This window comes from Oncorhynchus tshawytscha, linkage group LG16, assembly GCF_018296145.1.
Source record: "Oncorhynchus tshawytscha isolate Ot180627B linkage group LG16, Otsh_v2.0, whole genome shotgun sequence".
Lineage (NCBI taxonomy): Eukaryota > Metazoa > Chordata > Actinopteri > Salmoniformes > Salmonidae > Oncorhynchus > Oncorhynchus tshawytscha.
In genome coordinates, this window is record NC_056444.1 from 38,243,991 (window position 1) to 38,256,479 (window position 12,489).

Below are 12,489 nucleotides of genomic sequence, written 5' to 3' on the forward strand. Positions count from 1 at the left end.
CCAAAAGGCACACTATTCCCTATATAGTGAAGGTGTGCACTATATAGGGATTAGGGTGCTATTTGAGACGTAACCCATGTCTCCGATGGTGGCTGTGACGGATAGTTTTCTCTCAGGCTGGGTTACAGTAGGCTGGCAGTGTGATGATGGATCTCCCCCCAGTTTATACACTGAGGCTGGAAGTAACTAGACTTCCAAGGCCAAACACAACGGGTGAAAAATGACTTAAAATTCATCCCAAATGGCACTCTATTCCCTACGTAGTGCATTACTTTTGAACAGGGCCCATAGGGTTCCGGACAAGAGTAGTGCACTATGTAGGGAATAGGATGCAATCTGGGATACAGTCTGAATAAAGGTGGTTTATGAGGGTCATATTGTCACTTCACCTAACGATGCCCCTTCACACCTCACGCTTCCTGGGATTCTGACTTTTCCCCTCAACCACTGCTCTACATTCTTTAAAAACAGGGCTCCTAAAGGGTTCTTCAGCTGTCCCCATAGGATAACCCTTTTTGGTTGAACTATTTTGAGTTCCATGTAGAACCGTCTGTGGAAAGGAATTGAACTTCTACATGGAGCGGGTTCTACCTGGAACCAAAAAGGGTCCTTCAAAGGGTACTCCGATGGGGACAGCCAAAGAACCCTTTTATGTTCTTGATAGAAACAAAGGTACTAAAGTACTATATAGGGCCGTAAGTGTCACGTTCTGACCTTAGTTAGTTCCTTTGTTATGTCTTTGTTTTAGTATGGTCAGGGCGTGAGTTGGGTGGGTTGTCTATGTTCCGTTTTCTATGTTGTGTTTTGCGTTTGGCCTGGAATGGTATGGTTCTCAATCAGAGGCAGGTGTCGTTAGTTGTTTCTGATTGAGAATCATACTTAGGTAGCCTGTTCCCACTTGTGTTTTGTGGGTGTTTATTTTTTGTGTCTGTGTGTTCCACACGGAACTGTTTCGGTTTGTTATTTCACGTGTCCTTTATTGTTTTGTTTCAGTGTTCGATTGTTTTAGTTTTTCTCCCTGCCAAGATGTAAAAGACCTTAGTACCATAGTATGTCAAATGTATTGCAATACAACAACGCCCTGGCTTGTACCTTCGACCTAAGTTTGTCACACCACCATTAAACCCTGCAGAATATATTTTATTTTACCAATTGCTGTTGGCTTTCTGCCTATTGGTCTTAGAGAAGGTTTTTTCTCTGTTGGGATTGTTGCTGATGTTGGGACTATGCTTCTGTAGATATTTTTGTTTTACTGTGACTGTAGGGAGTTTCTTCATCCCATCCAGTCTGGTTAGTTTCTATTTTGGCCATGATTAGCATAGTTAAACATGTATACTGCACTGGAGAGCGAGGAGTGTGTTCAGTTTACTAGCTCGACAGTGGGGACATAGGGGGCAAATAGACGGGTAGCCAGAGGGGCAAAGCGAAGGTTCTCAGCTGCAGTACAGTGCCACACGTTCATGTTTGGTGTTTTGTTCAAATTCAAACAGAAAGAGAAAACAACCCCCCTCCACTGGCTGCTATTAAAGATGTTAGATGATTTGAAGCTTGCTGGTAGCTGAAGCTCTCAGGGAGGCACTCTGTCTTTCTCTGCTCTCCACTCTACTCTCTAGTCCTCTCTCTGTCTTTTTCTACCTCTGTCTGCGGTTGAATTGAAGAAAGTTTTGGGGGTGTAGCTAGCTTTTCCTCTTTTGCTTCTATATTTCAGAGTGCTGGGTCCAGCTGTGACCTTCAGGGTGGGCTCCAACCCTCATAATGTCAGCACTGCAGATCTGGCCAACGTTGCAGGTACGACCACTCTCTCTCATTTGCACCTGTCGATATCCTCCCAAATCCACCCACTAATCATTACCTATATCGTGCTCATCATCATTTATTGGTTTCACCATTGAGGGAAGTCACAGTAAAACCTCTGATCGTCTCAAAGCAGAGTTGATCATTGATTCGCACAAATACTTTGTCATGTATGTGTTTCACACAGGATGACAAGCGTGTCCTACTCAGATACTTAGGCGGTGGCCCAAATGGCAGCCGATTCCCTATTTAGTGCACTCTCTGGTCAAAAGGAGTGCGCTATATAGGGAGTCGGTGCCATTTGGGATGTAGAGGGTGACCCTGGATGGGCTTCATCTGCTCTCCTCGCACATCCGCTAGACTGACGGACAGGCTCAGACAAGCTCGCCGTAAAGCCAGGCAGTTTGATGTGGTCTGATAGAAAGGTGTCATGATGAGAGTGGGGGGGGGATTTGTTATTTCAGTATGCATCGCTCCCGCACCGCATTACACTACACCGCACCGCTGGCATTGTCTGAACTTGATCAACAAGGGAGTGTGACGCCCTTGCTTCGGCTGGAAATGACTTTGAGAAGCAGCGAGCAACAGTCAATAACATTGGGGTTGGAACAACAACAGTAACGACACTAACACAAACCACATGGAGCCTTTTTATATTGGCTAAAATGTGCTGTTGTTTCATTCAGTGGAATTTGGCACCACTCTCCTGAAAAAAAAAAAAGACGAAAGAAAAACCATTATTTATCATAGTAATTGAGAGATAACACGAAACAGAATATTTACCCACCAACATTAGACAACTATACAGAAAAACCCTAAAATTGCTAATGAAATCAATGATGAGAGAATAGTCAGATTAATGGACAACTAAAATAGAAGTGCAGATGACACTCTTTTTCTAAGTGCAGAGATGTATTATGGGTGATAAATGTGTAGAGAAATGCAATAGACTTTGCAGCGCTGCAGAAAGATAATACCCTAAATCCAGAGGTTGGGAGCTCAAATCTCAGGTAGGGTCATATTGAAAAGTCAGTACTAAGTGATCATGTTAAATATAATCATATTCTCATTGATTAAAGATTTGTTTACACTATTTTAGCTGAACAGTGTACCACTTACTTGAAAACCCCCATGTCATTTTCATTCCCAAACAGGTGATATTTTCAGATTTTATTTTTTCACATGTGAGGTCAGTTGTTCACCAGTGAAACCATATGTTGTATTAAATTGAGAGTTTACATGTTAGTACCACCTTTTCACATGTGAGGAGAATAACATGTGACAATTGCACTTTCACAAACTTTTACATGTGAAAATCTAACTCTCACATGTTGAACTGCAATTGTGAAACACTTGAAATGTTGCAATCCCATGTTGTCACATTTATTTCACACGAGATCATGTTTTCGCATGCAGATCCATGTTATCACATTAACTTCACATAAGATCACGTGTTTTTCAGTAAGGGGGGGTTGGGTTCGGGGCTTGGGGTTGTGTGTGACTTGAGTCTGAAAGATGATGAAAAGGTGTCTGGATTGGTTGGTGCTACATGTGTATCGAAGCTGTGATTGTTCAAGCACCAGAATAACCGTCACTCCCCAATTCTAGTGCTGTAGACCCCTATGGGTACGTCTATCAGTACTCGGTTTGAGATGTCTCCGTGTGTGTGTGTGTCTGTGCACGTATATGCTTGCATGCTTCCACGCTGGTGTGCGTCTGTCCGTGTCTACGTGGAGTGATTCGACTGTTGATTAGTCATCGTGGGGGGAGAGCTAATGACAGCAGCGAGTTCGGGCTGAAATGTCAGACCAAATGTTAAGTCGACATGATCAGCATCCTGACCACTATTGATGAATTATGAATCCGACCGACCAGAATACCAATGACTGACTGAGCGGTACATGGTGTAACACATGGGGGATGTGTGAAACTTACTCCTCAGCCTTAAGTGTCCCGCTTGCGTTGCTTCCTTAGCTAGCTTTTGAGGTGGCGCGATCAGCTAAGACACTTGAGGGAGGGCGGTCACGTGTTACTAGCAAGGCAGAGGTCGGAAGTTCACGGGCAGGTATGGGCCGAATCAGGAGGAAGTGGTACTCACTAAGCAAGCAGCGTGTCTTTTACAATGGCAGGAGGAATACTTATATATCCCCCTTAGACAGTCACACTGTTTCAGTTGGGCAATGTATAGTACAGGGATGGGCAACTGCCCCCTCTCCCCCTTTTGTAGGCCCGTGGATCACTTTCCAAAAATGACAAAATAATTGAGAACTCAGTCAGGGTCTAAACTTATTGTTGGGAGTTAGAATAGTAGACTAAACAAGGTACAATTTTGAAATGTGTTTGTGTATCAGCAGTTTTCTCTTATGTCAGTCACAGAAAGTCACTCAATTACCCCATGTCAGCAAAATAAATTGTAGGTTGGTAAATTAGTTTAGCCAGCTATCTGAACTTGTAGTAATCATGGTTACCGACTGGGGGGCCCTCATTGATATTGTTAATCACTCTCACTCAGATATCATGTAAAAAAAAATGCCAACATTTCTCTCCGATCTATGGCAAAATGTGTAGAATTGCAGCAAACTTTCTTTAAAACTGCAACATTTTCTCTACATCCCATGGCAAGAACTGCAGGAAATTAACTAAAAAAGATTTCATCTTAGGGCCTCCAAAAGGCTAGGGCTGGCTCTGATTGCATGTGTGAGTATGGATGTGGGTACACAGACCCCAAGTTACTAAAAATAAAAACGGAAATATCACATTTACATAAGTATTCAGACCCTTTACTCAGTACTTTGTTGAAACACCTTTGGCAGCGATTACAGCCTCGAGTCTTCTTGGGTATGACAGTACAGGCTTGGCACACCTGTATTTGAGGAGTTTCTTCCATTCTTCTCAGCAGATCCTCTCAAGTTCTGTCAGGTTGGTTGAGGAGGGTTGCTGCACAGCTATTTTCAGGTCTTTCCAGAGATGTTCGATCAGGTTCAAGTCCAGGCACTGGCTGGGCCACTCAAGGACATTCAGAGACTTGTCCCGAAGCCACTCCTTGCAGTGTCTTGGCTGTGTGCTTAGAGTCGTTGTCCTGTTGGAAAGTAAAATGTGGAAAAAGTAAAGAGGTCTGAATACTTTCCGAATGCACTGAAATTATATTATTCTGCATTATTATAAATTATTTTCCAGAATGTTTTATACCTATAATACTCATACTGTGCTACTTCAGAAGTGAAATGAAGATGCTCTGGGTTGAATGTGAAACATAAACTGACAGCCAGATCACTCGGCCTCCTGGGTAATGCTGGGTTACCTTTGACCTCTGTGTGACTGCATCGACAACATGGCCGCATGATGAACTTGTCACTCACACGCACGCAAGCACATACGTATGCACACACACATCAAACCTTTGGCCTCATTGTGTGTTGACCATTGACTGTGAAGTGTTTCTTTAGTTTAGCTCTATACTGAGTATTATTATTTTTTTTAAAGCATTATGTTGTCAACTGACAACGTCACAAAAAGTATGCGTGCTTATTAATTTGGCCAGAAGGCTTGCGTTATGGTTCTGAACAGTCAGATAGCTAGCACTAATGACAAGAAGCTGCCGTGTGGGGAATCGTAGGTGGCTCGTTTCAGCCGGTTGTATCATGTTATTGATACCATGTCTTGTTTTGAGGTGTTTTGACTGATGTCAAAATTCACTAGCTAGCTAACCAACAACTGTAACGATGTACTTGAGAGACAAGTGCTCATTGTGCAAATGAATTTGTTTTCAATAAGCATTTGGAGACAAAATATAGTTTACATGTTGTCAACAGTCTAAGCCAACCCTGTCTGTTTTGCTGAGTAGTTGTGCACCTGTCCGTTTGGTTGCTTAACAACCAACCATCTATAGAAACCCTTTTTTTAGTGGAAAGAATCTGAAGGGAGCAAGATCACATTGATTGAGAGAATAGACCTGTGTCAAAGATAGCTCCATTTAAATGCACACCTTTTTTTCCATGTCTTTGTGAAAGTCTTACACGCGCAACTTTAAATACATTTCTTCATCTTTACATACATTTACATTATACATTTACACTGAATAAAGTTTATTTATTACATTATACATCTATGTGAGTGAGGTGTTTTGATACCTTTCTACTAAATCAGTTTCAAATCTGGAGTAGATAGCCAGAGTATATTTACCAGCTAGTATGTCTATCAACAGCTGTTGCAGTGACATTCTATTGAAATTGATACTTTCATAGTGGAGTCTTTTGTTAAGACATGTAGCTAGCTAGCTAAACAATGAACCATGATCCCAACTCATGACGTTACTACCTTGCATGAATCTGCAGGTGGCTAATAATGACTAGCAGGAAGGTTGACAGCCTTTTCTGTGGCTAAACCAACTAGGTTCGTAATTTAAGTTTATTCGTATTTACAGATGGAATACAAGTTTGTTAAGGCACATGAAAGTTCACATGTTTGAGAAGGCATTTCTGCCAAAAAATGCATTTTGATAAAAAAAAAAAAATGTATGTTCAAACAGTGTGACCCTAGTAGTGACCTTAGTTTCCTGAAAGCCATCTTATAGGGAGAGAAAGGTCCCATTGAAAATACTTCTTATCGGGAGAGATCCCATTGAAAGCAAAGTGTGCACCCCAAATGGAACCCTATTCCCTATACAGTGCACTACTTTTAACCAGAGCCCAGTATAAAGAGGAGGGGATTTGCTACCTCAATGAAAGTATTGCCATCTTTTGGCTATGGGTTCTTACTGGTAGAAGGAGTGAAAAGCATGATGGGATGTTTCACTGTATTAGTGAAGGTAAGAGCTACTAGGAGCTCTTGTGTTCTGCTCAACTGGAAAACTGGTGGACAAAGACCTGTGCTCACTAATCCCCGCATGGCTAGAAAACAAAAGATAAGGCGGCTGCTTTATCAAAACTACTAGGCTATTGTGTGTGTGCGTGTGCGTGTGCGTGTGCGTGTGCGTGTGTGTGTGTGTGTGTGTGTGTGTGTGTGCGTGCGTGCGGGAAATGATTGATTCAAATTTTGATGACTTGCAGGCCAAGCTGTAAAAAACAATGTTGCAATGTGTCATTAAAGACACTTTCTTTTTGCTCCTTTATTTGCTTATGCTCTCTCTCTCTCTCGCTCGCTCTTTCTCCTTATTCTCTCTCTCTCTCTCTGATCGAATGAGGTTCTGAATGTGGTGAAAAGCTGTATACTTCAGACTGCTCTGCAAACATGTAAATCACGTTCACTCGGGAAATTGGTTCTGTCAAAATTGGTTACGCTCACTGCTAACCAACGTTTCTTTAGCCACGGGAAATGTAATACCCCTCTCATTTTCCCTTCTTTTTTTGTTTCTTCTGTGTACAGTAACTGGATAGGTGGAAACATGCATGGTTTGTTTTTGTTTCCTTAGAGCAATTACTGTTTGTGAACCAAGATCATTCATACAGTGTTAAACACATTTACATGCATTTGTGAAACATCTGAAAAATAAAATGTTGTCTGTTTTTTTTAAGCAATTTGCATTATCTTCCATTTATTTCAGCATATCATTGGATATGCAATTGATGATGCTTCATTTTTGTTGTTGCTTACTCTGGACAGATTGCTTCACAGCACTCTATTGGCAAATCTTGTCAATGACATCATGTATAAGTATGGCACACTATTCTATTCTGTTACGTCTACCAAGTATGTGTTTCTCTTCCAACCACTAACATATCACACTAATTGCATTCGCCCCCCTATGAAGCTCAGACAGTGATCGGGACGCACTGTCCACACTCTGGTCAAGGATGGGTGGCTGTGTGGAGGATGTGTAGGCTGGCCGGCTGGGGGTGAGGCACACCTTTGTTTGGACTGTCATGGCTGGTCGACCCCAGGGGCCCAGCAGGGTGCCCCGGCCTCCAGACCGTGAGAACCACAGCCCTGGTCAATGAGCTGTGATCCTCTGGACTGACAGGGGCCAGCAGCCGGGGCCATCTGGAGCAGATCTGGAGAGGGGGAGGGAGAGAGGGAGAGAGATGCAGTCAGGGGGAGAGAGACAATAAGCAGAGATCTAATTCATATATAAATAATTTAGATACAATTTGAATGTAGAGAGACTGAGACACTGCGTTCCCCTCAGTCAGGGAAAGATATCCACACACACATATATTTATAACAGCCACACTATAGAATGCTGGTCTCTGTCTTCCCTCCAGCCGAGCAGATTAGCATAGATCACCAATGGAGAATATCTGTGTTTTATATCTATGGGTTTCATAGAACGCTGATTTCCCTCTTCTCTCAGAGCTGACCTTCAGTCCAACAAACACTTGTCAAAATGCCAAACATAATTACCTAGGCTCCTCACACAAAGTAATGGGATTTATCTCCCGCTCACCCAGACACTAACAGTAACGGCTGGAGAAATGGATGTGTGTGTGTGTGTCTTTGTGTTCATGTTTTAACATCTGTATCAATGATCATAGAGGTTAGAGATCACTTTTATCTCTCTCTCTCTGTGTGTGTGTGTGTGTGTGTGTGTGAGATCTTTGTCTGCTCTCTCTGGTTGAGTGGCCTCAGTGTGGTGATTAAAATCTTCCTCGCTCTCATCTCCGTTTGTACCCCTGGCAGCGTGTGTGTGTGTTTGTGTGTCTGTTCTCTCTACCGTGTTACCATCACCTGTCATTCCAGGCAGCACTCAAAGGCCTCCTCACATCACCTCTTCCAGGAGACACACACACACACTCACACAAGCACACAATGCAACACACTGTTGATGGTTACTCGATATGACACACATCACCACTCAATTTCCCATTTATACATTGTGATCGACGCAATATCCATCTCATCTATGTTTACGGTCATGGGAATGAGTGACAATAATTTTTGTGTATGGGGCGCATGCACACGTTCCAATAGCTGCAGGCTAAGAGAAACTTCAGCTACGAGCATTGATCTCCCATATCAGGGGATTAAGTTTACTCTCGCTTGTAAGATCACCATGCTAACCCTCACTCCAGCACACTAACATGACTACATCCTGTAGTCTCGCAGGGATCACTGTCAGCCTGTAATATACTCACATACTCTATTAAAGCACCAACTGTGAAGGCTGTCAGTGTAATTTTAGTGAGTGGTCAGTTCACTCTCCCTGGTATCCAGACTGAACTGAGAATCTATCCCTTTGCCTAGAGACTGCAGAGTATGCCCTGTAAACCCTTTCCTGTTGTTTTTACGGTAACTTACAGGAAGCCAGTTGCCTGTAAGTTACCATAAAAAAAAGGTACAGTGTGTTACCGTACCATATTTTGCAGTATCCAATACTGTTACTGTGATATTTTTTTTCTCCATTGTTTTTATGATAACTTACCGGCTGCCTGTAAATTACTGTAAAACAACAGTACAATGCATTACTGTAATGCTATTAGGGTAACTGTAATGAATTAATTAATTCAATTCATTGAGGGGAGATGGGGGTTTATTTGACAGTATTTAGATGGGTTTGCTGCAAACAGCTTAGCAGCTAGGTAATGTATTTACACATTACGGCATATGCCAGAATGCCAGTTTGGAAGCCTTTGTTAAGTCCCCTAGAAGTGCATGTGATATAAATGGCCATATTTTGGTATTATATATCACTTGCACTTCTAGATGCCATAACAAAGGCTTCCTAACATTTACTACAGCAAAAAGAAAACAGACCAAAGGACATGGTAAATCCTACTCAACCATTAAACGTTTAAAGTAACTGTCCAGTGTTTCAATATGAGTGAAATAGTTTTTCTTCCCCCCCCCCAAGAAAAAAAAAATGTTAAAAAGCAGCTTTTCTGTGTTGGAATGGTATGGGCGTTCACCAACAACAAATGAGTGTGGGCAGTTTGAGTTTGAGGAAGGGTTTGTAAGCGTTTTTCCCCAATTTATGCTTTGGCCACAAATATGAACATAGAATGAGTCAACAATATTATTTGGATATGAATTAACAGCAACTGGACCTTTTTAAATAGTGATGTAATGTTGCCCGGAGATCCGAGGCATGAGTCGAAATCGCTAAGCTGTATACTTCGAAGCAATGTTCTGATGCCTGTATCACTTTATCAGAAGCACGAGATCAATGACATCAGAAGCTTCGTTACCACCTCATTCGTTTGGTATTGGTAGAAGACAAAAGGGCGCATGCACACTGCACATGCAGTACGGGGTGTGGGATGTCATCTATAGTAATTTGGCTGCTCTGATTTATTTTGAGCAGCAGGTGCCACTAGTGTACACTGTGTTGATCAAAGCCTCGAGTAATGAATCTACATTATTTTCAACACAATCCGCTAGAAAACCTCAATGCTTCAGGAAGCTTTGTTTGAACGGCACTACTTTTTAAAGCAAGATTTTCAATAGAGAGTTACTTTAAGCCTTGCTGCACTCCAATCTGTCCTCTATACACATTTATTTGACGGTGCAGTGATACCACATATCAGTCAAATTGGTACAGCACTCTTACTAACGGAGGGCTAATTATGTGGGAGTTTCATTCAGGAAATCTGTTTACCAAGTATTCCCATAAATAAAATAAAAAGAGACGTGATCGCGTCTCAATGTAATTAAGTTATGAAATGATTGTTATTTTCAAATACATCTCTTTCTGGGCGTAGTTGTGGTAAATGTTCAGTGTACAAATTATTGTAATTGTGTTCTGGAACTCCGGCCATACGCTTTGACAAAAAAAACGTCCCATGGCTGAATCTAGTTGGCTATCCCTGCTTTAGTGGATGTGCTTTGATTTTGTTGACCTTGTGGTCTGTGTGGCATTTTATTTTGAACATTCCAAAATACAGTAAGTGAACTGCTGCTGTATTTTATATAGCATATTTTACGATAATGTCCGAAATACATCAATCATTATGGTAACGTCCAAAATACATCAATTAGGAATATTTTTCCACAATGTAATTTACGGTAATCTACTGTATTCAGTTTATATAGTAGGATACTGTTGATTATACAGTTATTTACAGTGAAAAAAACTTGATGGTTTTACAGTGTGATTATGTCCGAAACGGCACTCTATTCTTTTTACAGTTCACTTCTTTTGACCAGGGCCCATAGGTCTCTGATCAAAAGTAGTGCACTTTTTAGGGAATGGGATGCCATTTGGCATGCAAACTATGACTTTCATTAGACCAGTGTTAGAACATCATGTCTTCTATCCTGAGAAGAGAAGGAGAGGAGAGAAGGCAAGATGAAAATAAGTTGTATGTGCACACACAATACCTTATAATAATGACATTTTTACAAATTTCTATTAAAAATTTAAAAAACGGACACATTATTTACATAATTATTCAGACCCTTTGTAATGAGACTAGAAATTGAGCTCAGGTGCATCTTGTTTCCATTGATCACCCTTGATTGGAGTCCACCTGTGGTATATTAAATTGTGGTATATTAAATTGATTGGACATGATTTGAAAAGGCACCTGTCTATGTAAGGTCCCACAGTTGACAGTGCATGTCAGAGCAAAAACCAAGCCATGAGGTTGAAGGAATTGTCCATAGAGCTCCAAGACAGGGTTGTGTCAAGACACAGCTCTGGCAAAGGGTACCAAAGCATTTCTGCAGCATTGAAGGGCCTCAAGAACACAGTGGCCTCCATCATTAAATGGAAGATGTTTGGAACCACCAAGACTCTTTCTAGAGCTGGCCGCCCGGCCAAACTGAGCAATCAGGGGGAGAAGGGCCTTGATCAGGGAGGTGAGCAAGAACACATTGGTCACTCTGACAGAGCTCCAGAGTTTCTCTGTGGAGATGGGAGAACCTTCCAGAAGGACAACCATCTCTCCAGCACTCCACCACTCAGGCCCTTATGGTAGAGTGGCCCAACAGAAGCCACTCCTCAGTAAAAGGCACATGGCAGCCTGCTTGGAGTTTGCCAAAAGGCACCGAAGGACTCTCAGACCATGAGAAACATGATTCTCTGGTCTGATGAAACCAAAATTGAACTCTTTGGCCTCAATGCCAAACCTTCACGTCTAGAAGAAACCTGGCACCATCCCTACTGTGAAGCATGGTGGTGGCAGCATCATGCTGTGGAGACATTTTTTCAGCGACTGGGAGACTAGTCAGGATCGAGGGAACGATGAATGGAGCAAAGTACAGAGAGGTCCTTGACGAAAACCTGCTCCAAAGCGCTCAGGATCTCAGACTGGGGTGAAGGTTCACCTTCCAATAGGACAACGACCATAAGCACAGAGCCAAGACAATGTAAGAGTGGCTTTGGGACCAGAGTGGCTTCCCAGACTCTAACTTCTCTGGAGAGACCTGAAAGTAGCTGACAGAGTTTGAGAGGATCTGGAATGGGAGAAACTCCCCAAATACAGGTATGCCAAGCTTGTAGCGTCATACCCAAGAAGACTCAAGGTTGTAATCGCTGCCCAAGGTGCTTCAACCAAGTACTGCGTAAAGGGTCTGAATACTTATGTAAATGTTATATTTCATAATTTTTTATTTTATACATTTGCAAAAAATGTTTTGTTTTGTCGTTATGGGGTACTGTGTGTAGATTGATGAGTGTAAAAAAACTAATAATTTAATAATTTTTAGAACAAGACTGTAACGTAACAAAATGTGGAAAAAGTCAAGGTGTCTGAATACTTTCCGAATGCCCTGTTACTGCTTCTCAGAGGTGTGACAATGGGGGTTGGAGAGATGAGACAA

The 12,489-nt window shown here is 42.0% G+C and overlaps 1 protein-coding gene across 1 annotated transcript in view; it reads left to right on the forward strand.

Moving 5' to 3' along the window:
* LOC112215143 (receptor-type tyrosine-protein phosphatase N2-like) overlaps positions 1-12,489 on the forward strand; it is a 268,831-nt gene that overhangs the window by 122,990 nt on the left and 133,352 nt on the right. The window contains exon 10 of the mRNA XM_024374097.2: positions 1,709-1,788. Within this exon, the coding sequence (XP_024229865.2) occupies positions 1,709-1,788 (80 nt within the window). The remainder of the gene's footprint in view (positions 1-1,708; positions 1,789-12,489) is intronic.